This window comes from Callorhinchus milii, unplaced genomic scaffold (assembly GCF_018977255.1).
Source record: "Callorhinchus milii isolate IMCB2004 unplaced genomic scaffold, IMCB_Cmil_1.0 Scaffold7, whole genome shotgun sequence".
In the NCBI taxonomy this organism is placed as follows: Eukaryota; Metazoa; Chordata; class Chondrichthyes; order Chimaeriformes; family Callorhinchidae; genus Callorhinchus; species Callorhinchus milii.
The window spans coordinates 347126-374983 of record NW_024704748.1 but is presented as its reverse complement, the minus strand read 5'-3'; the positions used below and the strand labels follow the sequence as shown (position 1 = coordinate 374983).

Below are 27858 nucleotides of genomic sequence, written 5' to 3'. Positions count from 1 at the left end.
TTTGGTCGGGGGGAGTTTGCGGAGACGTCCCAAGGCGCTGGACGGTCGGGGATTTGGTCGGGAGGACGTCCCAAGGCGCTGGACGGTCGGGGATTTGGTCGGGAGGATTTAACACTGGTCTGAGTTGTGCACTGATCTGTAGTGTGTGGACCTTCCCAGTTGGCTGTTGTTTCTGCTGAGTTGGTTGTATGTGTATGTACAGGTATTTGTTTTAAGTCGAGGTTCAAGGGAAATGTTCACTGATTGTTTTTTGCTTTGGGATTTCCTTACAGCACTGCTGTGTCATCATGTTCTCAAAATTCAATAATAGAAGACGTGAAGGTAATAATGGAGTGGGGGGGGTGGGGGGGGGCACGGGGTGAAATCCAGCTTCACTTGATCACTTGTCATTGATAAACCAATTGCCCACCTGGGGTGTTATATCCAGCGCTGGACAGAGGGCTCGGCAGGTCTGATCTCATGACACTTTTTGCACTTGGCTGAATGATTAGCTGTGACAGGCAACAACAACAACAAAATTACAGGAGGACTCCCAAGGCGTTGACGGATGAAATCTGCTCAGAGAATTGACAGAAGGGCATTCCGGACAGAGTGTGTGTGTGTGTGTCCACAAACGGCTTCTCCTCTATAGCCCCCACACCGTCTCGCGCGGCGTTCCTCAGGGCTCGGTCCTCGGTCCCCTCCTCTGCGATATCTATCTGCTCCCTCTGGGTGACATCATCCGCAAACATGGGGTCCACTCCCACATGTATGCAGATGGCACCCAACTCTCTGCCTCCACCCTGGACCCCAGGACCCACTGCTGTCCTGACACAATGTCTGTCAGACATCGAGTCCTGTGGATGAGAGATAACTGTCTTCAGTTGAGCGTTAACCAGACCGAGGCTCCTGATTAGCTCTCGTTCCCCTTTTGGTGTTTTTCAGGATTATTATGGAAAAAGGCTGCAAATGTCAGCAGACCTGAAGACGAACGTTTGTGTCACCCCGGCCAGAGCCCTCCCTAAGCACGTGAGAGCCGCCCTGCAAGATGTACACGGCGAAGTGGCCATGAGGTCCGAAAACCATCCTTTCTTTGGCGGAGGGTGGGGGTGGGGTGGGGGGGCTAAACGGACACTCCCAACGCAGTGCTGAGGTGGGGCCGTTGTGTGGTCAGATGTGAAAAAAAAACAAGGTTGGAAATCTGAAGCAAAGGAAAGTCGCCGGGAACGCTCAGCGGGTCAGGCAGCATCGAGGGAGAAAGGAAAGTGAGCCAATGTTTCGGGTCCACGACTATGTCGTGGACCCGAAACATTGGCTCACTTTCCTTTCTCCCTCGATGCTGCCTGACCCGCTGAGCGTTCCCGGCGACTTCTGTCTTATCCCTCCAAACCACTTCATGACCGTTGCTGGGGCTTTGCACACGTGCAAGTTGGTTGCCGCGCTCCCCCCCCCCCCCCACCCCCAAAAAAAACCACACCGGTCAACTCACTTCACAGTGAACACCGTGAAGGGCTTCGGGACGTCCTCCCGACGTGGAAAGCCGCTCGGTACCGAAGGCGAGTATTGTTATTTGGTATTACGCCAAAAGGGCGCTCGGCCACATGTCCTCAGTTTCTCCCCTGAAAATCTGGCACTCCCTCCCTTCAATTCCTTAAGCCTTACCCCCCCCCCCCCCCCGCCCCCCCTCTCACCCCCTCCTCCTTCCTCATCTTCAGACCTTCCTCTTCGTGCTTACGGCCACTGGTTCAGTGTCGTGCTCACTGTCAGGCACTCTGGGAATTGTTCCCGGGGTGAGGGGCGCTGTGGAAATACAAGTTGTCGTGGTCCAAGGGAAAACCTCTCTCGTTTGGCTGTCTGTTGCTGGCAGGTATTATGGGTGTGGGCTCGTGGTTCCCGAATGCCTGGAGAATTGCTGGATCCTGGATCTGGGAAGCGGTAGCGGGCGGGACTGCTACATGCTCAGCAAGCTGGTGGGAGAGAAAGGCCACGTGACGGGTGTAGACATGACTGACGAGCAGGTACTGAGCGCTTTTACTGTTTAATAATAATAATACTCGCATTTAATACATCGCCTTATCACGTTTTTGAGACGTTTCAACGCACTTGACAGGATAGATTGTAAAGTGAATTGATCATGGATTTTATAAGTGAAACGCAGCAGCCAATTGCCTGCAGCAGCGTCCCACAAACAGCCGTGGATTGAATCAGATCCCCGGCTATCTCTGCTCCTCTTCCCGCTCAGCTCCTGTTATCCCTGCGAGCTGAAAGGGTCATTTACCAGACTGTGCTCTAAACAGCAGGCTATGCGGGTTTAGCTGCAGCACTCCCTCTTGCCTGTACCCCCCACCTCCCGCCACCAAGTCTCGGTTCTGTCAACCTGCACCAAATAATCCCCGAAAATTAAGTAAACAAGAAGGATCCCTTCAGGGAGAGAGAAAGAGAGCGTGCATCCCATTCCAGACACAGGTGGAAGTTTCCATCTGGAGTCCCGTAGCGTAATGGTTAGAGCACTCTCCTCGCAAGTGAGAGAACCTGGGTTTGATTCCCAGACAGGGCAAAACCTTAGGCAAGTTTCCTAACTCCGCACCCCTCTGATTACCTAGCAATAAGTAAAGCGTTGTTAGTCGATTGGTGAATTGCTTTCCGGGGTAATAATCCCTTCAAAAAAATAAATAAAAAATGTTTATTCAATCCACGACTGGTTGTGGGAACTGCTGTGTGCAATTGGCTGCTGCATTTTTCCAAAATTGTATATGTATATTTTCAAAAATATACAGTCAATTCACTTTACAATGTATTTTGTGAAGCGCTTTGAGACACGATAAGACGCTATATCAAATGCAATGATGATTATTTGATACTATTATTTGGTAATGTTTTGATATTTTTAAGCATAGTGATGGGTTTCTGTGTGTTTCAGACACGGCTGCACAGTGCTGACTGATTTCCTATATGACTTTACTTCACAGATAGCAGTGGCTCAGAAATTTGTCCAATATCACACGCAGAAATTTGGCTTCAGCAAACCCAATGTGGAGTTCATTCAAGGCTATATTGAGAAGCTTGATGACGTGGGCTTGAAGAGCAACTCCTATGATATCATTATGTAAGCTCTAATGGCTCCCCAGCCCCCACAGAATACAGTTCAACTTCCTCATCCTCGCCTTCGAAGCACTCCACGGCCTTGCTCCTCCCTACCTCTGGACTGCTAAATCCATATCGTTCCCTCCGCTCAGCGGGTTCTGGCCTGCTCGTGTCCTCTGCCCATCCCACCATCAGCGGTCAGGCCTTCAGCCGCTCTGCCCCCACCCTTTGGAACTCCATCCCACAGTTTCTTCACCTCGGCCCCTCGCTTGCCTCCTTCAAGGCCCGTCTCAAGACCCTTCTCTTCAACCGTCCTACTACCCTCCCTGCCTTCCACCATCCCCAATCCCAACCCTCAGCTCGGGTCCAAATCCTTGACTGTCCAGCGCCTTGGGAGGTCCTCCTGATATGAAAGACGCTGTACAAGTTAATTTGTTGTTGCTGTTAGCAAGCATAAAATATCGTCCTTGTTATCCCAAAAATAGGGATTTACAGTATTTATGTTTCATCTTTGTTATGAAAAAAATATTTTTTTGTTTCTTTTGAGTACAAAACTGTTGCCTTTTTTTAACTAAAATCTTTTAGTGTTTAGTGGATTAGGAATTCCGTTCAGCCCTGCGCTGGGGGTAAAAATTTGGTCACTCAATCCACTTTTGTTTGTGGGATACTGCTGTGCGCAATCCACAGTCAATACACTTACAGTATACAGTACAGTATACAGTATATCCTGTGAAGTGCTTTGAGACATCTCGACGACGTGATAAGGCGCTATATCAAATGCAAAGATTATTATTATCCAAATGAGTCTTAAGAGCTGACAAGAGTAGAACTCTTTGCCCCCTGTGTCCTGAGGATGTCTTCACTCCTTTCAGATCAAACTGTGTGGTGAACCTGTCGCCTGACAAACTGTCTGTCCTGAGAGAGGCTTATCGAGTGTTAAAGGTAAGCATTCCAACCAGCCTTCCCGAATATCTTTCCTCACACCTCTGCATTTCGGGATTAAGTGACCAGTGTGTTTGGGGATGGAAACAAGCCATTCGGCCCAATGAGTCTGTGCTAGTGTTTATAATAATAACAATAATCCTTGTATTTGATATAGCGCTTTTCACGTCTTCTAGACATCTCAAAGCGCTTCACAGAATATGTTGTAAATTGAATTGACTGTATATTTGTGGGTGAAAACCTAAGGCAAGTTTCCTTACTCCACACGCCTGTTTACCTGACAGTGAGTAGGGACCTGGTTGTTGGTCGATTGGCAGATCAGTTTTTTGAGGTAATAATCCCTTTAAAAAAGGTCACTCAATCCACAGCTATTTGTGGGACACTGCTGTGCGCAATTGGCTGCCACGTTTCATCCACAAAATATACATTCAATTCTTTTTATGCTGTAGCCCGTGAAGCGCTTTGAGATGTCTCAATGTTCGTGATAAGACTCTACATCAAATGCAAGGATTATTATTATTATTAGATTGACGGTCAGCTCCCACTGCTCAGCGGGCTCTGGTCTGCTTTACAACCCCGCCTTACCCCCTCTCACCATTGGCGGGCGGGCCGTCAGCCTCTCTACCCACATTCTCTGAACTCCATCTCACAGTCCCTGTGCCTCGCCCCCTCCCCTGCCTCAAGACCCTCCTCTTTGACCGGGCCTTGGTCACACTCCTACCCCTCCCCTCCCTGCCCTGCACCCCTTCTGATCCCAACCACCAGCTCGGGTGCGTGTCCAGCGTCTTGCGACATCCTCCTGACATGGAAGCTGCTGGGAATGTAATTTGTTGTTGATGATGATTTAAGTGGTAGTCACAAATTAAGCCAGGGTCGAGTTGTCAAGCGTTTACTGTATTAAGTGCTCCGAGATGCTGCCTTGTGTGATGGGTGCTGTATAAATGTGAGTTGTTGTTGGTGTGGTTAGTAACCTGAGGTGGTTTACCTGTCAATAGAACGGAGGTGAAATGTACTTCAGTGACATCTACAGTGACCGGGAACTTCCTGAGAAGATGAGAAAACACAAGGTTTTGTGGGGTAAGCGCATGGCCACTGTGCACTCACCTTATTTCAGGTCAGGCAGATGCTGATGTGTCTCGTCTGAAGACCTTCCTCTTCGATCGTGCCTACGGTCACCTCCTCCCTCCCACTGTCTCAGTGTCATGCTACACCACCACCGTCAAGCGCTCTGAGATGTACTGCACTGCATGTGGGGCGCTGTATAAATGCAAGTTGTTGTACTGACCGCCACTGGCTCCCGTTTCCTTACTCCCTCTGTGTGTAAATGGGATTAAACAAGTAAACCCAGAACAGTACTTTAGGATGGAACAAGACAGTTTAGAACAAGAGGATACAGGTTTAGAGTTGCAAAGAGCAATTTGAGGACAGACACCAGGAAGTTTTTCTTTACCCAGAGGCTAAGGACTCCGTGGAGTCCTGTAGCTCAGTAGTTATATTACTCGCCTCGCAAGCGATTCCCGGGCAGGAGGGCAAAATGTTAGGCAAGTTTCCTTACTCCACAAGCCTCTGTTTACCTAGCAGTAAGTGGGAACCTGGTTGTTAATCGATTAGTGGATCACCCTGTAATAATCCCTTTTAAAAGCACATGTGGTCACTCGTCCACGACTGTTTTCCGCATTTCGGGGTATTCTGGAGGAATGAGATTGTATGGGATGAAGAGCCTTGGGATGTCCTCCTGACTTGAAACGCGCTTTACAAATGTAATTTTGTTGTTTTGTTGTTATTCATCCAAACCAACCTTGTGTGAAATTCACCCCCCCCTGTGAACGCTCTGCAGGTGAGTGTCTGGGTGGAGCTCTGTCGTGGGAGGAGTTGGTCCGAATTGCCAAGGAGGTGGGGTTCAGCACCCCCAGGCTGACCACCGCCAAACTCTTTGATGTGAACAATAAAGAGCTGGAGGAAGTGATTGGTAAGCAGAGAGCATTTTACTGTGTGAGCGCCGCACACAGGTGGACTCCCAAAAGCCCAAGTGGCCTGGAATTGTAACCCTCCTGCTCCCTCCGCTCAGTGGACTTCGGCCTGCTCTGTCCGAAGGCATGGGTAAAGAGGAAGGTCTTAAGATAGGTCTTGAAGGAGGCAAGGGAGGCAACGGGACTGTGGGATGGAGTTCCAAAGTGGGAACAGAGGCTGAAGACCCAACCGCCAATGGTGGGGTGGGCAGAGCGGGGGATGTGGAGCGGGCCGGAGCCCGCTGAGTGGAGGGAGCAGACAGGTTGACAGGCTTTGAAGGTGAGGACGAGGATTTTGAACTTTATCCTCTGAGGGATGGGGAAACAGTGGAGTCAGGCGAGGGTGGGGTGGGCGTGATGCGGTCACAGAGCCTGGTGCGTGAGAGGATACGAGTTGCAGAGTTCTAGATGATCTGCAGCTTATGGAGGGAAGAGTTCGGAAGTCCGACAAGCAAGGAGTTGGAGTAATTGAGCCTAGATGTGATGGAATGATGGATGCGGGTTTCAGCAGCCTGAGGGTAGAGGCAGTGGCAGAACTGGATGATGTTGTGGAGATGAGGGAAGAGTGAGTCTGCCAAGGTTCTGGACTGGGTTAGTGAGGGGGAGTGAGCCCCATGGACGGTGATGCTGTCAGCACCTGAGGTGAGGAGGCGCTGACGGGAGCCAATCAGGAGAGCCTCGGTCTTGTTGATGTTCAACTGTGGAAAGTTCTCTCTCATTCAGGACTTGACGTCTGACAGACATTCTGTCAGGACAGCAGTGGGTCCTGAAGTCAAGGGTGGAGGCAGAGAGGGAGAGTTGGGTGTCATACGCATCCATGTGGGAGTTGACTGTCTGCAGATGATGTCACCAAGAGGAAGCATATAGATATTGAAGAGGACAGAGCCCTGAGGAAAAACTGCACAAGACTTTGCAGGGACTAGAGGAGAAATTGTTTGTAGAGATAATGTGGAGATGGTGTGAGAGGTACGATCTGAACCATTCCAGGACAGAACCATGAAGGTTGAGGTAAGAGGAGATGCGGTGGAATAGGATAGAGTGGTCGAAGGTGTCAAAGGCAGCAGAGAGGTCAAGGAGGAAAGAGTGAGACCGAGTCTGGTTTCAGATGGACAGAATATCTGAAACCCGATTGGAGGGGTTCGTGAAGAAGGTGGCGGACGAGGAAGGAGTGAAGCTGGGAAGCAACTACTCATTCCAGGACCAAGGAAAGGGAGGTTGGAGATGGGTTGGTAGTTTGGGAGTAGAAAAACCCAGGAAGGGTTTTTTAAGGATAGGGATGATGATGACGGTTTTTAATAGGGTTGGAAGAGTACCAGTGGACAGGGAGAGGTTTATGATGTCTGTGAGTAGCGGGGCAAGGAAGTGGACCTGGGAAGCAAGGAGAGGGGTAGGAATGGGGTCGAGGGAGCAGATGGTCGGTTTCATGTGGGTTATAGTAGTCATGAGAGGAGGGGGAGACAGGTTCGAAGGTGTGGAGGGAGGGAGGGTTGGGTAGGGCCAGCCTGTGACGGGGAGATGGGAAGGGGGTGGTTGGGCAGGCAGAGGTGGCTGAGCGGATCCCCTCGATTTTGTCCAGCATCTCCTCGCGGTTGGAGTTGTGACATGATAAGGACATCAAATGCATTATTATTATTATTAATTTCACTGTGTGTGCTTTGTAACACTAGCTGCTTCAGATCATCTGCAGTGTTTCAGGAGTGTTGGTTGCAAATCTACAGTGGGAATTTAATCCAAATAAGCCTTGGCTGCCTTCCTGCACTTAGACCTTGAACAATGAGCACTCTCACCCTGTCCTTTCAGCCGCTAGATAAATAACCTAGCCTTCGTGTGATTGTGAGCGTTACCTTTAATGTATAAAGTTCAGGGATAAGTTATATCTCCGAAGCCTTGAAGATCTAAAGACGGCATAAAGATAACCACAGAATCCAGTTAACTGTTAGCTAGAATTCGTAAGCAGCGATCTGAAGTTGTGGGAGAGCTTCACACAGTCCTTTGTGATTGTGCAGATGAGAATTAAGCGTATTTAGTCTTGTCCTTTGGCATTCATTTCAAGACGTTCTGCAAGAATTTTAGGTCAAATTCTCTAGTAGCGGGTGTGGATAGCAGCAAACTGATGATAAATGCTAAATAATAATAATTATTAGCCTTGGATTGGTCTACATGCCTAGGGAAGGACGTCTCAAATAGCTTCACCAGAATTGCTGTCAGGCGTAGTGACTGTGTTTTCTAGGCAGATGCAGCAGAGAATTTGCACAGAGCAATGCCCCATAAACAGCCAAGAATGACAGATTTTATCCGGGTTGGGGCGGGGGGAGGTGTGGCATTGTGGGAGGTGCCATCCTTTGGATGAGATATTAAACTGAGGTCCCATCTGCCTGTCCGAGTGGATGTTAAAGACCCCGCGGGAGTTTGTCCCTCACAGTGTCCTGGCCGACAATCAATCCCCCTCCCAAATAAAACTGTTGATTCATTTCACAATTGTGGACATTGCTGTGTGCAACTGGGCTGCGGTTTTCACCTACACCTACACAGTCACTCCACCTCGCACTGAATCCAGAGAAGCGTTGTGCCAAATGTAATGAAGTTGGGTTACCTAGTTTGATGTGATTAAGAGGCTATAAAAATGAATGTTTCTTCACAATCTGTATTCTCGATCCCCTCCCTCCCTACCTTAGGTGATTACAAGTTTGTGTCTGCTACGTATCGCCTGTTTAAAATCCCAGCCCACGATTCAAAGGAGGAATTGCAGGTTATTTACAATGGCTCAATCGCAGGCTGTGAGGGGAAACTGGAGTTTGATGCCAATTACACATTTGAAGTAAGAATCAAAGTTCAGATAAGCAATAATTACAGCTTGATTTATATAGCCCTATGTCAGGGTAGAGGGTTGGAGGCTGAACAATGGCGGACTTTGTATTCGAGCCGGGGGATTGAGATTAGATGCAAGTGATTGTTGTTCTTGTGGTTGTTGAAGTGATGTCCGTCGCTGAAGTTACAACCTGGAAGTCAGCCATTATTATAGTCGAAACGAGCGATCAAAATGTAAACTCTGCAAAAAGTGAAACAAACGTCTATTATGCATATAAAATTCCTGTAACATAGTGGTTACATCACTCACCTCGCAAGCGAGAGCACCTGGGTACGATTCCCGGGCAGGGCAAAACATTGGACAAGTTTCACCACACACCTGAGACGTCTCGAAGACGTGCTAAGGCGCTGTATCAAATGTAAGGCTTATTATTACTATTATTGATCGTGTTCTGTTGCACAGGAAGGGGAGGTGATGGACGTGGATGAGGAGATGGCAATGATTCTCAAGAGTTCGAGGTTTGCCGATAAATTTACAATGCACCCAGCCAACAAGGTGGCCAGCGGAGAAGCAGGAGGCAGAGCGAGGCAGCCCAAGGTAATTGGTCCGCAAATCTGTTTCACAGTAACAACAATCCGTGCATTTGATGCAGCGTTTTCACGTGTGGAGAGGGGCCTCACAACAACTACTCTCCTTTATGTAATGCCCTTTAAGAGTCTCGGAGCACCTAACAGTGACGGAGCCTGACTCCGAGACGGGGGGAGGTAGGAAGTGACTGTAAGCACGGTCGAAGAGGAAAATGAGGGGGGAAGGCGAAGGGACTGGGGCAGAGAGTTCCAATGCTGTGGGGCATAGAGGCTAGAAGCACAGCCACTGATGGTAGAGTGGAGGGAATGAGGGACAAGCAGGAGGCCAGAGCCCCCAGATATATCAGATACTCCCCCAACTTGGGTCCAAATCCCTGAATGCCCAGCGCCTTGGGACATCCTCCTGACACAAAAGGTGCCGCGTAAATGTAATTTGTTGATGCTGCTGTTGTGTCTCCATGATATTTCTGTGTGGAGAGTAATAATGAATTGGGCAACGGGAGATTTAACTATTTTCACTGTGTTCACTTTTGTTTTAAGTGTTCTTCATTGTTCACCTTTAGCAAAGTGACCCCAAAAGCAGTCTAACCACAGATAGAGCACATTTGCCTTTGCATTTTAGCCATAACCAATTCAAATAGTACAGTGTGTGTAGTCTTGAATTATATCTAATAATCCTTGGATTTGATAGAGCACCGTATCACAACATTGGGCTGTCTCAAAGCACTTCACAGAATATATTGTCAAGTGAATTGACTATATTTGTGGGCAAAACGTGGCAGCCAAATGTGCACAGCAGTGTCCCACAAGTAATCATGGATTGAGTGACCACTTTTTGCGGGGGGGAGGGATTATTACTCCCAGAACGTGATCCAGTTTCCTACTTACTGCTGGGTAAACAGGCGTGTGGAGTAAGGAAACTTGCCTTGGGTTTTGAACCCAGGTCCTCTCGCTTGCAAGTCGTGTGCTCCATAACCCCTACGCTGTGGGTCTTCCCTTATATATCTATTCATAAGTAAGTCTAGCTTTAAACTATTTTAACTTTATAACTATTGATAACCAACCTGTTCTATGCTGCTTCTTTGGAAATGGTGTCTGGTCCGGTTCTCTGAATGCACATTGCTGTGACCTTGCATGTTGGGGTCTGTTCAGCACAGCTGCAGGTGGTGCTTGTTAGTCATGGCCCTGTGCCCTTCACCAGCAGCTGTTAGCCGTTGTTATCATTCTCTGTGTGATTTGCTGCCCTTTTCTGTGAGGGAGCTGGATCCTCGCAAACCATTTGCCAAAAAGCTGTCATTCCTGAATACACAGGGATCGGGCGGGAGTTGGTTGAGCAATTCTCTGGGAATCAGTTGAGATGTATTGTCAGGCAATATCTGAGTACTGGACTAACATTGCATCTGATCTGTGCTGATGTTAATCATGGTCCTTGTATTTGATACAGCGCCTTATCACGACTTTGAGACGTCTCAGAGTGTTTCATAGGATATGCTGTAAAGTGAATTGACTATATTTTGTGGGCGAAAAGTGGCAGCCAATTGCGAACAGCAGCAATGCTTTTGAGACGTCTCATAGATGTGAAAAGGTGCTACATCAAATGTAATTTGTTGCTGTTGATAAGGTTAATTATAATTTAGCGTTAAAGAAAATCCCCTGAAGCAGTCCCATTATTTCACTCTGTGGGTGGCGGCGAAGACTTGGGTTCAGGGTCAGGAAGAGATAGAAGAGAATGTACAGATGATATGAAATACTGCAGTCTATCGGGGCTGTTGCCTTGTGAAGCGATATTGAGGCAAGTGCTGCAACCCATCGATAAAGGCATTGTCATTATGGCCCTGATTAGAACAAAACTGTTTGTTCTGTACTTTCTCTTTCCTTGAGGCAGTCGCTGCAACCACCACACACACCATATGTTACACACCACTAGCCACACATTACACACCACACACACACGCAACTGTTTGTGGGACGCTGCTGTGTGTAATTGCTCCTGCATTTCACCCACAACATATACTGTCAATTCACTTTACAGTATGTTCTGCGAAGCACTTTGTGACGTCTCGAAGATGTGATAAGGCGCTATATCAAATGCAAAGATTATTATTATTATCATGTTGAAGTTGGGCAGTGCTGTGGTTATGGAGGCCCAACCCATTGGTGAGGGACTGTCCAGGGTTTTCTCAATCCCCTTTTGGATCTGACCACATTGTTTGGGAGAAAGAAAGAGAGAGCGCACACGGAGTGGGAAAGTTAAGCAACATTTTAGATTTCGGAGTCGGTAACTAACCTACTGCATCAGAGCCCCCTGTTACACAACTGAGGGTAGGATGGGGCAGGTCTCCTCCCTCCTCAACAACACAAGCCCCCACTTTAGTATTTTGAACTTGGCCAGTGCAGTACTGGAGAGAGTGCTGTATTGTGGGGGGTGCCGTCCTTTGGATGAGACTTTAAATCAAGGTCCCGTCTGCCTGTTCAGGTGGACGTTAAAGATCCTGCGGCGCTAATTAAAATGGGAAAGGAGTTTCTCTCGATGTCCTGACCGACAATTCCCCAAATAAAACTGGTTATTCGCTTCACGGTTGTTTGTGGGACATCACTTCAAATACACTTTACAGTAAAATCCTGTGAAGAGCTTTGAGATGTCCTCCTGACATGACGGGCACCGTGTCAAAGCCAGAGATTGCTGTTGGTGTTCATCACTTTTGTTACAGGATTTAATTTCTCTCTCTTTCTTTCCCCTCCTCCTCCTCCCTCCCATCCTCTCCCATCCCCTCTCCCCTCCTCTCGCATCCTCCTCTCCCTTGCTCTCCCATCCCCCCCCCCCCCCCCTCCTCTCCCCTGTCTGCTACTTTAGGACATGATCATTGACCCTTTCAAATTCACGGAGATAAAACCATCTGGAGGTGCCCCGCCTGTTGCTGGCTCTTGCTGTGTCACCAAAGGCTGTTGCTGAAGATGTTCAGGCAATGATTAAATTTAAACAAATGGTACGCAGATTAATTAAATTGGGAAGTTTTGATTATTTGTGTAGCTGGTTAAGCCGGACATGCCGGGATCGGAGAATTTGTTCGTCTTAAGCGGATAAAGAGTTGTATGAATTAACTGGCGTGTCTAAAATAGGTAAATTAATTGGGGGCCGGGCGTTTTGTTCAATTTATTCAGAATCCGATCAACGTTAATCAGCATCCAGCTTAACGGCTTCCACGATATATAGCATATATGTACACACGTATATAGATAGATATATCCAGGCTTTAATCTCCTGAACCAATGACCCCATCTGCCTCTCAATGAAAACTTGCACTAACTGTGTCGTTCATTTGAGTGATAACAGTGAGTGTTGGCAAAGCACTATAACAACACAGAGTGTAGATATGTAGGTGAAATCGCTATAGTTTTGTTACCCCCTAAATACCTTTTAAACCCCCCTTCTCACTGCTCCCAATTCCCGGACATGTGTTGCATTGTGTTTGTATGTGTGTGCACACATCACGCAACAATTCTGGGTACTTCAGTCTTGTCCGAAAGGGATGGAGTGCGGAGTCTGGCTGTCATGTCCAAGGCGAAGGTGGGCAAACAATCTCCACTGGGACAGTGAGTGGATTAGTGAGTGGGGCAGTATAAGTGGGTAAATGACATGAACCCTCTATTCTCTACCAGCTCCCCCAAACTTTGTCCATGATGGTGTGCATATTGTGGCATTCAGCGCTGGCTGTCCAGCAGCAGCCACCCATTCACCTTCAAGCCACCCCGGAGGTTAACCTCTCCTCCCTCATCCGCATCCCCACCCTCCCTCCCAACCAACCCACGACCCCCTCCCATCCCACACATCACCCTGCCAACTGTCCACTCTGCATTGGCCTTCAAAACTTCCGCTCCATCTCCAATAAGACCCTGGCCGTCAATGAACTCATCCTCGATGAGAACGTTGACATCATGGCCCTCATGGAAACCTGGATCACCCCAGGCGACACCTTCACCCTCACTGAGGCCACACCACCCGGCTACACCTACCACCGTGCCCCACGCCCCGACTGCCATGGTGGTGGTGTGGCCCTCATATCCAGGGCCTCACTTGCCCTATCCCCCTACTCCGCTGGCTCATTCCCCTCTTTTGAACACCTTACCCTCTGCCATCCCTCCCGTCTCTCACCAAAAATTCTCCTAACTTACCGCCCCCCAAAATCCTTCCCCATTGTCATCTCTGACGTCTCCACCCTTCTAGCTTCCCTCTGCCTCTGCTCCGACACCTCATCATCCAAGGCGACTTCAACTTCCACTTCACCCCCTCCTGCTCCACCTCCTCAGACTGCTCTCCTCTCTCAACCTTTCCCTCCACATCCACTCTACTGCCACTTTCACGGACACCCGCTCGACCTGGTGATCACCCGGGGCCTCAGCGTCTCGGATATCACCATCACCGATGGCCATCTCTGACCACCATTTCATCTCCCCCAACTCCTATATCCCTCTCCCCACTGCCTCCAAACCTACCACCATCTTCTACCGCAAGTGGAAGAAGATCTCCCCGCAGTCACTCTCTGCTGTCCTGGAGTCCTCTGATCCCCTCCCCCTCTGGCCCACCTCTCGCACCAACCCTCGATGCGTTTACTCTTCTCCCACAAGCACCCTCTCCACCACACTTGACACCCTGCCCCCCTCACCTCCCGACCTCCCTCCTATTCCCGATCCTCACCCTGGACCACCAGCCACCTCCGCTCGCTTAAGGGCGAGGTGTGGCTGCCGAACCCACTTGGCTCAAATCCGGCCTAACGGTCCACCGGCACATCTGGCTGGACTTCATCAAGACCTCCCTCTCTCTCTCTCTCTCTCTCTCGCCTCGGCCAAATCATCCTTCTATTCCAGGTTAATCCTGGTGGCGAAGGGCAATCCCAGGGTCCTGTTCTCCACCACCAACCGGCTCCTCCGCCCTCCCCGACACGCCTCGCAGATACTTTCCTCTGACTCTCACTGCGAGGAAATGCTGGACTTCCTCGAGTCCAAAATCGAGGGAATCCGCTCAGCGGCCACTGCCCTCCCAACTTCCACCCCCTCCCTAACCCCCACCCCACACGACAATCCCATCCGACAATTATCCATCCCTCCTTCCACACCTTTGAACCTGTCAACCCCTCCTCTGTCTTCACCACCATAACCTCCATGAAGTCCACCACCTGCTCCCTGGACCCCATCCCTACCCCTCTCTTAAATCCCAGCTCCACCTCCTGTCCCACTACTCGCCGACATCATTAACCTCTCCCTGTCATCTGGCACTGTTCCTTCCCCCTCAAAACAGCCACTATCACCCCCACCTTGAAGAAACCTTCCCTTGACCCATCACAGCTCTCAGGCTACCGGCCCATCTCCCACCTCCCTTTCCTACTCAAGGTCCTTGAGAGAGCCGTTTGCTCTTTTCTCTCACTCCCTCCATGAACGGGTTTCCGTGCGGCCCACAGCATGTGTGACCAGGGCTCCCCTCATCCTCCTCAACTTCTCCGCCGCCTTTGACACTGTGGACCACTCAATCCTCCTCCACCGCCTCTCCTCCCACCTCAACCTTCAAGGTTCTGTACTTGACTGGTTTAGGTCCTACCTTTCACACCGCCTCCAATTCGTTGCAGCAAACAGCTTCTCCTCCAGCCCCCGCACCGTCTCGGATGGTGTTCCTCAGGGCTCTGTCCTCGGTCCCCTCCTCTTCACCCTCTACATGCTCCTGCTTGATAACATCATCCGCAGACATACGGTAAATTTCCACATGTATGTGGATGACACCCAACTCTATCTCTCTGTCTCCACCCTGAACTCCAGGACTGGCGTCCTGACCGACTGCCTGTCCGACATCAAGTCCTGGACGAGGGGCAACTTTCTCCAACTGAATGTCAGCAAGACCGAGGCCCTCCTGATTGGCTCGCGCCAGCGCCTCCACACCTCGTGCGCTGACAGCATCAGCATCCATGACTGTACACTCAACCTCACTGAGCCAGTCAGGAACCTGGGGGTCTTGTTTGACCCTGAACTGTCCTTTCTCCCCCATATCCGCGCCATGAACGGCACTGCCTACCACCACCTCCGCAACATTGCCAGACTCCGCCACTGCCTCACCCCTCAGGCCCCCAAACCCTCACCCACACATTCGTCACAACAAGGCTCGATTACAGGAACTCCCTCCTCATCGGCCTTCCCACATCTTCCCTTCACAAGCTGCAGATCATCCAAAACTCCGCAGCTCGTGTACTCTCACGCACCAGGCTCCGTGACCCCATCACTCCCACCCTCGCCCAACTCCACTGGCTCCCCATCCCCCAGAGGATCGAGTTCAAGTTCCTCGTCCTCAATTTCAAGGCCTTCCATGGCCTCGCCCCCTCCTACCTCTCTGACCTGCTGACTCCCGACCAAACTGCTCGCTCCCTCCGTTCAGCCCTCCACACTCTGGAACTCTATCCCATGGTCCCTTCGCCTCACTTCCTCCCTCGCCTCCTTCAACGCCCGTCTCAAGACCCTTCTCTTTGATTGTGCCTTTGGTCGCCTTCCCACCTCTCTACCATCCCTTACCCCTACACCATCCCTCCCCCATGCTTGGGCCCCAACACCTGACTGTTCAGTGCTTTGGGATGTCCTCCCGACATAACTATAAATATCCTCCCGACATCCTATAAATGTAATTTTGTTGTTGTTGTAAAGTGCTGTGAACTGCTTTCATTAGAGAGATCTCACACCTCCTTGTTCTTTGCCACATACACACAGGTGAGGGTGAAAATATTCTTGGGAGGAGTGAATTTGAGTAAAAATCAGTTAAAGGAGTCCTGTAGCTCAGTGGTTAGAGCGCTCGCCTCGCAAGCGAGAGGACCCGGGTTCAATTCCCGGGCAGGGCGAAACCTTAGCCAAGTTTCCTTATTCGACTGGCCTCTTTACCAGTAGTAACTTGGAACCCGGTTGGTAGGCGATTGGCGGATTGTTTTCCGGGGCTAAGAATTCCTTACAAATAAAATCTGGTCACTCAATCCATGACTGTTTGTGAGATGCTGCTTTTGCCCTCTGCTGTCTGAGTTTCGCCCTCTATTGACTTGAGTGTCTGAGTGTCGCCCTCAACTGTGTGAGTGTCTCCCTCTACTGTCTGAGCCTCTAAGTGTCGCCCTCTAATGTCTGAGTGTCGCCCTCTACTGTGTGAGTCTCTCTCTACTGGCTGAGTGTCGCCCCCTTCTGTCTATCACACTCGATGCCATGACTTGCTCATGAACAACAGCCACTTGGGTCAGATCCAAGAGAGTAACCTGCTCCTGTGAACCCACATCCCAGCAGCATGATAATTGTTGATGAACGAAGACCAAGGTCCATGCAGTTCGCCCCTCACCATCCTGGCAATCGCTTGCAAAGGCAATTGCTAGGAAAGTGGAAAATTAGAAACAAGATTTCCACCATCCAGGCAAAATTAGAAAAAAGTAATTGGACTCGCTAACTTTATTTGTTCCCCCCAAAAACTGCACAATGTTAAAATGTAAGGCTGCGACTTAGGATTTCCAGCTCCTTTCACGCTGTGATTTGGGATTTCAACCCTGCCCATTTTACTGTACCAAAGGGAGCAACGGCCGACAGCCATTTCACCTCAGCTAGACTTAAAGGGCTGTTACATTGAAGGGGGAATGAAAAGGCTGTACATGGTCTTTAGAGACTGACACTCCAATGCAGTGCTGGAGAGCTTTGCAATATCAGAGGTGCTGTTTGGCAGTTGCTCCCTTTCGTACAGTAAAACGGGCTGTGTTGAAATCCTGTCTGGAGGGCGCTATATAAGTGCAAGTTTGTTATATCAAAGTGCTATATCAAATGCAAGTATTATTATTAAATAGTCCGTGCCTGTGTTTATACTCTACATACTCTATTCTCTATTCTCTGTTCCAGTTTTGTTAAGGGGATGCGATGGCAGGAATGTCGGTGGATTTGCTGAAGTTTCACATTGACGCCCCACGCTGGGACCAGAGCACGTTCATTGGGAGGGTCAAGCACTTTTTCAACATCACTGACCCACGTACGGTGGTCGTGTCGAATACGAGGCTTGATCAGGCCAAGGCTCTGGTGGAAAGCTGCAGGTCAGCAGGCTATTGGCCATATGTAGTCCTGTAGCTCAGTGGTTAGAGCACTTGCCTTGCAAGAGAGTGGACCTGGGTTTGATTTCCGGGCAGGGCGAAACGTTGGACAAGTTTCCTTACTCCACATGCCTCTGTTTAGTGATCGCTTTCCGGGGGTAATAATCTCTCAAAAAAAAATCAAAAAAAAATAATAATAATAATTTGGTCATTTAATCCACGACTGTTTGTGGGACTCTGCTGTGCGCAATTGACTGCCGCGTTTTGCCCACAAAACCTACAGTCAATTCATTTTACAGTATATTGTGTGAAGCCCTTTGAGAAGTCAGTAAGACGTGATAAGGTGCTATATCAAATGCAAGGATTATTATATAACTGTGGTCTCCGTGGATGTTTCTATCAAACACTTGAGGACAAAATAGGATTCCCGGTGTCTCCTGGCCAACAGTCCCTCAAATAAAAAGTGGTTGTTATGGAATGTTGCTGTGCGATGGGAATACTATCTTGTGTAAGGACTTGGGCAATTTGGCTGCTCACAAAAACACAATCACTGCACTTTATAGTATATTCTGTGAAGCGCTTTGAGATATCTCGATTACATGCTAAGGTGCTATATCAGATGCAAGAATTATTATTGCTACCAAATAATAATAATTATGACACGGTGACATCTCAAAGCTTCACAAAACATAATGTAATTCCAGGCAGAGGGCGAAACCTTGGGCAAGTTTCCTTACTCCACACAGCCTCCAAATCCCTCCAAAACCAATAAAATAAAACCAATAATCCCTGCAAAACCAAAAACAATAATAAATTGGTCATATTCAATCTACGACTGTTTGTGGGACATTGTGGGCGTAATTGGCTGCCGCGTTCGCCCACAAATATACAGTCAATTCACTTTACAGTATATTCTGTGAAGTCTGGAAGACTTGAAAAGCGCTACATCAAATGCAAGGATTATTATTATTATTATTTAGTGGGTGAAACGCGGTAGCCAAATGAGTCCAGTGTCCTACAAACAGTCATGGATTATACACAAGTCACTACACAGTACGGTGTTCTCTGTGGAGCGTGTGAAACATTTTGACTTTAGAGGCGGGCTACCAAACTATTACAATACAACACAAATTTGTATTGATTTATTATCTTTCTTGGAAACAATCATAATGTGATTTTGTGGGAGTGCTCTGGGACTCTATCCTGCATGAGGGGCACTATAAATGTCCAAGTTGTTGTTGTTTCCTAGGGCCGGCACTCTGCCCCCGGGTACGACGTTGGAGCAGCTGCACTATGCCAAGAAACTATATGATTCTGCTTTCCACCCCGACAGTGGGGAGAGGATGAACCTGATCGGGAGGATGTCATTTCAGGTGCCAGGGGGAATGGCCATCACTGGCTTCATGCTCCAGTTTTACAGGTTCGTCAGTGTTTGTGGTTATGCCTACAAAATACACAGTCACTTCGCGTTACAATATATCCTGTGAAGCGCTTTGCGATGTCCCGACACAAAGGTAAGTGTTATTATTAGTATTATTGTGGTCAGCCGAGTGTCGCGACCCATGCAGAAACTCATCAACAACAACAAAAAAAATTACATTTGTATAGATATATATTATATATTGTATACACATATAATATACATCACCGGGCTTAATATTTGTCTCCAAACCAGACTGAGAGATTCCACATATGTATGCCATATGTGGGAATTTCTCTGTGCCTGATGTGACATGTGCATTCCCTCTCAAACCAGCCCCACCTTATCTCTTCCCCCCCCCCCATCTCTTCCGTTTCCCCCCCCCTTAAGTCCTCTGCTTGCACCCATTGCCTTCATCCAAGCGCTCTGAGACGCTACCCTACGTGAAGGCTGCTTGTTTAACAATTTTTCTACTTCTCTCTCAGGACGGTGCCTGCTGTGGTGTTTTGGCAGTGGGTGAACCAATCCTTCAATGCCTTGGTCAACTACACCAACAGGAACGCAGCATCACCCATTAGTGCAACGTAAGTGCCAATATTCCAGTTACTCTTCCTTTTTTTCTTGTTTCTTTGTTTGTTTCCCTCTGCCTCTCTTTTTCTCTCTCTTTCTCTCTCTTTCTCTCTGTCTCTCTTTCTCTTTCCTTTCTCTCCCTCTCTCTTAATTTCACACATTTTTTTGTAAAACAAGAAGTTCTGATGCTGAGACTTGCTCTTGAACGCTTTGGGGCGTCCTCCTGACGTGAAAGACTCTATACAAAGGTAGTCTGCTGTTGCACTAATCAACTCTCTGTCTCACTGTCAATAGACAATTGGGAGTAGCGTATGTGACTGCGACTAGCACTGCCCTGGCAACCGCAGTTGGGCTGAACCTCTACACAAAGGTACAGAAATGATTTGCAGGGAGTTACTGACGCTTTATGGATTTACCAAATTATGAGGTGAAAATTGTGATGTCTTATCAGATATTAATTGTCACATCTGTGGAGCGTCAGCTGGTATTGGGTCATGATGGGCAACTCAACTGCTTCTGTCCTCCCCCAATGCTAGGCTGAGGGTTTTGCCCCCTAGTGACCGACTGTGTCCCATTGCCTTCATCCAAGTGCTCTGAGACGCTACCCTACGTGAAGGCTGCTATATAAAGGCTAATCCTTGACTGGCCAACGCTTTGGGACGTCCTCCCGATGTGAAAGGCGCTGTACAAATGTCATTTCTTATTGTTGTTGCATTGCTGTGAATAGTACCCTGTACTATGTTATAGTTGTCAGAAGTTAGAGAATTGCTGACTTTTTCCCCCACAGTTTCTTTCCCCTTCAAGGTGAAAGTTTAATGTGGAGAAATGCCAAGTGATGCATTTTGGGGGGAAGAATGAGGAGAGGCAATATAAGCTGAGGTGAAGGGATAGAGAGACCTGGGGTTCATATAGTAAATCTTTGAAGGTGGCCGGACAGGCAGATAAAGCTGTTAAAAAAGCCTACGGGATACCAGGCTTTATAAATAGGGGCATAGAGTACAACAGTCAGGAAGTTATGATGAACCTTTATATAAAACACTGGTTAGGCCTCAGCGAGAGACTGTGCTCAGCTCTGGGCCCCACACGTTAGGAAGGATGTCAAGGCATTGGAGAGGGAGCAAAGGAGATTGACCAGAATGGTACCAGATGAGGGGCTTCAGTTATCAGGGAGGCTCGAGAAGCGAGGATTATTCTCCTTGGAGCAGAGAAGGTTAATAGAAGTTTTCAAAATTAAGAGGGGATTTGATAGGGTGAACAAGGAGAGACTATTCCCACTGGGGAATTTAAAATAGTTGTTCAAAGAATCAGAAGGGAGGTGAGAAATTTTTTTACACAGCGAGTTGCATTGTCTGGTGGAAGCCGATTCGATAAAAACTTTTAAGAGCGAAATAGATAATTATTTGTGGAGGACAAGTTTGCAGAGCTATGGGGAGAGAGGGGGGAGTGGGGTTGATCAGGGCTATGGGGAGAGAGGGGGGAGTGGGGTTGATCAGGGCTATGGGGAGAGAGCGGGGAGTGGGGTTGATCAGGGCTATGGGGAGAGAGTGGGGGAGTGGGGTTGATCAGGGCTATGGGGAGAGAGCGGGGGAGTGGGGTTGATCAGGGCTATGGGAGAGAGCGGGGGAGTGGGGTTGATCAGGGCTATGGGGAGAGAGCGGGGAGTGGGGTTGATCAGGGCTATGGGGAGAGAGTGGGGGAGTGGGGTTGATCAGGGCTATGGGGAGAGAGGGGGAGTGGGGTTGATCAGGGCTATGGGGAGAGAGCGGGGGAGTGGGGTTGATCAGGGCTATGGGGAGAGAGGGGGGAGTGGGGTTGATCAGGGCTATGGGGAGAGAGTGGGGGAGTGGGGTTGATCAGGGCTATGGGGAGAGAGGGGGGGAGTGGGGTTGATCAGGGCTATGGGGAGAGAGTGGGGTTGATTTAGAAGCTCTTTTCAAAGAGTCGGCAGAGACACGATGGGCCGAATGGCCTCCTTCTGTGCTGTATAATTCTATGATTCCCCGCAACCCTCACTCTCTGCTCCTCGCCCTTTACCGGGTCCTGTTGTCGAAAGGATAGACTATGGTGTCAGCACATTTATGGTGGAAACTAAGCTTCTGTGGAGTGAGGAGACCAGCACGGTTCAATGTAACTTAAATGTAAAATGGGGAAGGACTGTCTGATTGGAGGGAAGGAGGAGTTTGGGGAAGGAGATTGTCACCATCTTCTTGACTTTTTTACCGTACAATTCCTTTTCAGAAAGCGCCGCCTTTATTGGCGCGTTGGGTCCCCTTTGTTGCTGTGGCAGCTGCTAACTTTGTGAACATCCCAATGATGCGGCAACAGTAAGTTATTGATATCTCCTGCCCCTCCGCTTCCAGCCAACTATCAGTGAGGGTGGGGGGGCGCGGGGTCCTGATCGGGAGGATTAGCAAGTCTGCTGTTCAGGTGGACCTTAAACATCCCGCAGCGCTATTTGAAAAGAGAAGGGAGTTTCTCTCTCTCTCTTGGTGTCCTGGCCAACAATCCCCCAAATAAAATTGGTCACTCACTCCATGGCTGTGCACATTTCTCTCACAAATACCCAGTTACAGTATATCCTGTGAAGTGCTCTGAGACTCTGTACGGCGTGGAGGAAGCTCTATAAATCCAGGTTGCTGTTGTTGTCTCGATGATGTGAGAGGCGTTCTATCAAATGCGAGGATTATCATTATAAATTGCTGTATTCACCCACAAAATACACAGAGACACACCAGTTTATAGTATCTCCTGTGAAGTGTATTGTGTTAACACGATTAATTTACAAGGTTATTGGGAAAGAGGGGGTGGGGGGAGAGCGGGACTAGTGGGATAGCTCTTTCAAAAAGCCACCACAGGTACCATGGACTGTAGGATTCTATGATCCTGAGATGCCCTGATGGGTCCCTCAGGTTTCCTGGGTGCCTTTGCTGTATTGGAACCAAGAAGAGGTCAGAACAGCACTGAGTGTAAAATAATCGTCTAACACCTTCGAGCTAATTCGTTTTTTTTTTCTTTGGGGGCGTTTTAGGGAAATAATAAGTGGAATCTCAGTGACGGATGAAAATGACAATAAGTTGGGAGTATCCAGGGTAATGTCTGCACTTTAATGAAAAAACAGGATGAAGCATTGAATCACTAGGAACGTGTTGTACGATTATGTAACTCCGTTACATGTCAGTGAGGGGAGAGGCTGCTTACATCCTTGGGAATCTGTGATATCGGGTAACACCCATAAAAAAAAGTATTTATGTCCCCATGTGGGGCGCTGATGTGTGGTTGGGGGGGGATGTGTGTGTGTGTGGGGGGGGGGTGATGTGTGTGTGGGGGGGGGGGTGATAAGTGTGTGTGGGTGGGCAATGTGTGTGTGGGGGTGATGTGTGTGTGAGGAGGTGGTACGTGTGCAGGTTAGGGGAGCGCACATTGCTTATGTTGGCAGTACGTGCGCTTATTCTATGAAACCAATGTGTATATGTCACTGGGAAAAAAAGTTAATTTAGTTTATTTTTCATTAATTCCAGTGTCAGACCCTGTCTGTCTTTGTACATTTACTCTATATGAAGGTTAGATATGAAATGCAAATGATTATTTTTGATTCATAAGAGAATAATTATGCCCTTATGTGTGTGTGTAATCATGCAGATGTTAAATGGTACTGACCCGTGTATGTCATACCATAAATAGTACATGTCTATGAATACATGTAAACAGTACGTGTCTATGAATATACACCGTAAATGTTTTACAGAATGTTCTGTATGTTGCGTGGGTAAATGTGGCATCTAATCTTCTCTCTCCCCCATCTATCTTTACCTTAAGACCTACCTCTGACTGCGCCTGTTTGTGTGTGTGAGGTGTGTGGTGCGTGGGTGTGTGGTGCGTGCGGGTGTGACGTGCGCGCGGGTGTGAGGTGCGCGCGGTGTGAGGTGCGCGCAGGTGTGAGGTGCGCGCGGGTGTGAGGTGCGCGCAGGTGTGAGGTGCGCGCGGGTGTGAGGTGCGCGGGTGTGTGAGGTGCGCGGGTGTGTGAGGTGCGCATGTGTGTGAGGTGCGCGTGTGTAAGGTGCGTGTGTGTAATGTGTGTGTAAGCATATGTGTGTGTATAAGGTGTGTGTCTGTTTGGGTGAAGTTGGTAACACTCAAGAAACTGAGCAAGTTGCTCTGACCTCTCTGGTTGTGATGTGAGGCTGATATGCTTTTTCCTTAGAAAGCTGCTATGAAGGGTATCTCACAAGTGGTAATCTCTCGAGTTGCCATGGCTGCCCCAGGAATGAGTAAGTGTCTAAATCAAACCATTTTGCAGATAGTTCAGATCTGGGTATCAGAAGGAGGACATGCCCTGCAGATGAGAGAATAAACTACGGTAGTGCAGGAACAAGGAAACATCATCTCTCTCTCCGGCTTCTCCTGCTATTTAAGACCACAGCATGTTATTTTGATCGCTGTTCACTTTTGAACACCAAATGTGTATCTGTCAAGAAGCCAGCTAGGCTCAGTTAGTAGTGCTTTCGCCTCTTGAGTTGGAATAATGTACATTAACATCCTTGTTTATACTCCAATGTTACGCTGGGGATGTGTGTTGCATTGTTGAGGTGCCTTTGGATGTAATGTTAAACTGAGGTCCCGTCTGCCTGTTCAGGTGGATGTTAAAGATCCTGTGACTCTATTGGAAAAGAGAAGGGAGTTTCTCTCTCTCTTTCTCTTGGTGTCTGCCAAATAAAATTGGTCACTCATTCAATGGCTGTTTGTGGGACACAATTGGCTGACCTGTTTGGCCCACAAAATACACAGTCACGACACTTTACAGTATATTCTATGAAGCGCTTTGAGATGTCTCGACAAATATCAAATGCAAGGATTATCATTATTGGGGCTAATGTAGGCTGACTGGGGAGGGCGCTGGGCTGGGGAGGGCGCTGGGCTGTGTGGGGGAGGGCGCTGTGCTGGGGAGGGCGCTGGGCTGGGGTGGGCGCTGCGCTGTGTGGGGGAGGGCGCTGGGCTGGTGGGCTGGGCTGGGGAGGGCGCTGGGCTGGGTGGGCGCTGGCTGTGTGGGGGAGGGCGCTGTGCTGGGGAGGGCGCTGGGCTGGGGAGGGCGCTGTGCTGGGGAGGGCGCTGGGCTGGGGTGGTCGCTGCGCTGGGGTGGGCGCTGGGCTGGGGTGGGCGCTGCGCTGGGGAGGGCGCTGGCTGGGGGGCGCTGGCTGGGGAGGGCGCTGGGCTGGGGTGGGCGCTGGCCTGTGTGGGGGAGGGCGCTGTGCTGGGGAGGGCGCTGGGCTGGGGTGGCATTGGGCTGGGGGGCGCTGCGCTGGGGTGGGCGCTGGGGGGGCGCTGGGCTGGGGAGGGCGCTGCGCTGGGGAGGGCGCTGGGCTGGGGTGGCGCTGGGCTGGGTGGGCGCTGCGCTGGGAGGGCGCTGGGCTGGGGGGGCGCTGGGCTGGGGAGGGCGCTGGCTGGGGGGGCGCTGGCTGGGCGGGGGAGGGCGCTGGGCTGGGGAGGGCGCTGGGCTGGGGAGGGGGAGGGCGCTGGCTGGGGAGGGGGAGGGCGCTGGGCTGGGGAGGGGGAGGGCGCTGGGCTGGGGAGGGGGAGGGCGCTGGCTGGGGAGGGGGAGGCGCTGGGTGGGGAGGGGGAGGGCGCTGGCTGGGGAGGGGGAGGGCGCTGGGCTGGGGAGGGGGAGGGATTGTCAGAATGGTGGCCTTGGGATGAAACCAAGGATCCATCAACCTGATCACAAAGCTGTGTGCGCTGTGAGTATTTATTCCACTTGTGGTTTGACTTGCGGGGGAAGGGAGAGAAACATTACAGTTTAACAACAACAAATGATATTTGTATAACGCCTTTCACATGAGGAGGGCTTCCCCAGGCGCTGGACAATCAAGGAAGTCGACCCTGAAGCCTTTTAACCTTTTAGCTGAGCCACATCCTCGCCCTAAACACTACCCGGACAAGGTTTGGCAAATGGGTGCAGACCAAGGTCCAAGGCACATTGTCAGAGAATAGGCTGGAGAGCAGCTCAGCCGCGCTGGGACAGGGCAGACAGAAGCATCTCATACCCCTCGCTTTGTAGTCTCAGCAACTCGTCTCCAGTATTGAGGCAGAAGAGGGAACCTTTGAACCACAATTGGCGTAAACAATGTGCCTTTTATACTTGACTCTTTGTTGAAAATTGCCTGTGGTTCATCGGTGACGGAGGTGGGGACAGGAGGGGGAGGGAAAAATTCTGAACTTGTAGCAGTCATCTCGTTCTGAACTGCTCTTGAGTGTTACTGGGCTTTTTGCAATGCTTCTGCTTGTCATAGCACAGGGCTTCAGGCAAAGAGAGGATTGCTGTAGCAACTCGGCCAAGTGGTCAGCGCTTCGGATTCATATCACAATCGATCCAACGCCTCTAATATCCTGTAGCTCGGTGGTTAGAGCACGCGCCTGGCCAGCTCGATCCCCGGCCGGGGCAGAAGCTTAGGCAAGTTTCCTTACTCCACACACCTCTGTTTACCCAGCAGTAGAAGGTTGTTAGTCAAATGGCGGATCGCTCTTCTGGGAATAATAATCACTTAAAAAAAGTAAATAAATAAAAAATAATAATTTGGTCACTCAATCCACCGTTGTTTTTGGGGCACTGCTGTGCAGAATTGTCTGACACCTTTCACTCACAAAATACAAAAGCACATTGGGACGACTCAACGATGTAATGAGGCGCTGTATCAAATGCAAAGATTATTATAACATTGAAACCTCTCAAAGTACTTCTTCTCAGCAACTTGGGACTGGGATGTCCTCCTGACATGAATGATGCTATACAAATGTAATTTTGTTGTTGTTGTTGTTGTTCTCGGGCATTTCTATCAAGCGCAGTGAAGGTTTATTTTGTTGCTGGAGTCAGTTTGCACACGGCAAACAGCCGTGAAGTAAATTATCAATTTATAATAATCCTTGCATTTGATACAGCCATTTATCATGATGTTGAGACGTTTCAAAAAGCTTCACAGAATATACTGTCAAGTGGATTGACTGTTTATTTTGTGGGCGAAATGCGGTAGCCAATTGCGCACAGCAGGTCCCCCAAACAACGTGGATTGAGTGACCATAATTTATTTTGAGGGGTTATTACCCCCGGAAAGCAAGCTGCCAATCGACTAACAACCGGGGTCCTACTGACTGCTGGTAACAACAACTTGCATTTTTATAGCAACTGCACGCAGTGTAGTGTCCCAGAGGGCTCTGGGTAAACAGTGGTATTGTTTAATTGCTTCTTCTTTTTTACAGTCATTCTTCCTATTGTGATGGAGAGACTAGAGAAATACTCATTCATGAAAGTAAGTGGAAATTCATAAAATATAATCCATGGTTAAAAAAATAAAACCTACAGAAAGATTAATATCTTTGAGTCTAACTTACATTTATACTCGAATTTGTCATGGTCTTAACCCCGAGATCTACCCTAAAAAATGTATGGAGACCTGTAGTAAAGTGTAGTGGTTAGCACACTTGCCTCGCAAGCATTCGATTATAATAATAATAATAATCCTTGCATTTGATATAGTGCTTTTCACGTCTTCTCGACGTCTCAAAGCGCGACTGTAAAGTGAATTGACTGTATATTTGTGGGCGAACGCGGCAGCCAATTGCGCACAGCAATGTCCCACAGACAGTCGTGGATTGAAAATGACCAATTTATTATTGTTTGTGGTTTTGGAGGGATTATTATTAGGCTCTGTGTGGAGTAAGGAAACTTGCCCAAGGTTTCACCCTCTGCCTGAAATTGAACTCAGGTCTCTCACTTCCAAAGCGAGTGCTCTAACCACTGAGCTACAGGACCCCCAGGCATGGTGTCCTTAGGCAAGTTTCCTTACTCCACATGCCTCTGTTTACTTTGCAGTAAGTGGGAACCCGGTTCCTAGTCGATTGGCGGATTCCTTTTCTGGGGGTAATATTTTGTGTGATACTGCTGTGTGCAGTTGGCTCCTGTGTTTCACCCACAAGATACACACTTTGCGATATATCCTGTGAAGCACTTTGAGACGTCTTAACGACCTGATAAGGTGTTATATCAAATGCAAGGTATATTATACAATTTGCTTGCAGTCACTACATTTTTATCGTGAAATGCTTTGAGAAGCTGCAACAATGTGATATGCGTTTTTTCAAATATAACTATTATTATGTTACTATAAGCAAATCTTAAAATTTAAGATTGTTCAGGATTTGGGATTATTTAAAAAATTCGGTCTAAATTTGGATGCCGTTTCTCTTTAAGAAGTGCAAAACCAGTTTCTGAAACTGAGATTGTTCCGAGAAGGCTGTTCTGAAATTCTGTTGTATCCTCCATGGTCTGATTTGACTCTCTACCCCCCGTCTTCTCTCTAGGGGGTTCTCACTGAAGACAACCATCAGT

General features: G+C 48.9%; 2 protein-coding genes and 1 non-coding gene across 3 annotated transcripts; all 3 read left to right on the top strand.

Annotated features, from left to right (window-relative positions):
• The first annotated feature begins 36 nt into the window (after positions 1-36).
• as3mt (arsenite methyltransferase) lies at positions 37-13220 on the top strand. Its single transcript, XM_042336985.1, has 10 exons — positions 37-321; positions 925-1052; positions 1847-1997; positions 2949-3085; positions 3936-4005; positions 5001-5082; positions 5843-5974; positions 8690-8832; positions 9286-9420; positions 12265-13220. The coding sequence occupies exons 2-10, from the start codon at positions 949-951 to the stop codon at positions 12361-12363; spliced, it is 1053 nt and encodes a 350-aa protein (XP_042192919.1). The 5' UTR covers positions 37-321; positions 925-948; the 3' UTR covers positions 12364-13220.
• Positions 13221-16209: 2989 nt separating this feature from the next.
• On the top strand, positions 16210-16283 carry trnaa-cgc. The gene has a single exon. It is a non-coding gene; the product is annotated as a tRNA-Ala (tRNA).
• A 1026-nt stretch (positions 16284-17309) lies between these two features.
• Positions 17310-26779, top strand: sfxn2 (sideroflexin 2; the record flags this gene model as incomplete). The annotated part of the gene is given in 8 exon segments (XM_042336984.1): positions 17310-17494; positions 18741-18911; positions 19397-19495; positions 19776-19851; positions 21720-21805; positions 22510-22570; positions 23683-23749; positions 26730-26779. Coding segments are annotated over 8 exon segments (780 nt in total), but the record flags the coding sequence as incomplete, so codon positions are not given.
• Between the last annotated feature and the right edge of the window lie 1079 nt (positions 26780-27858).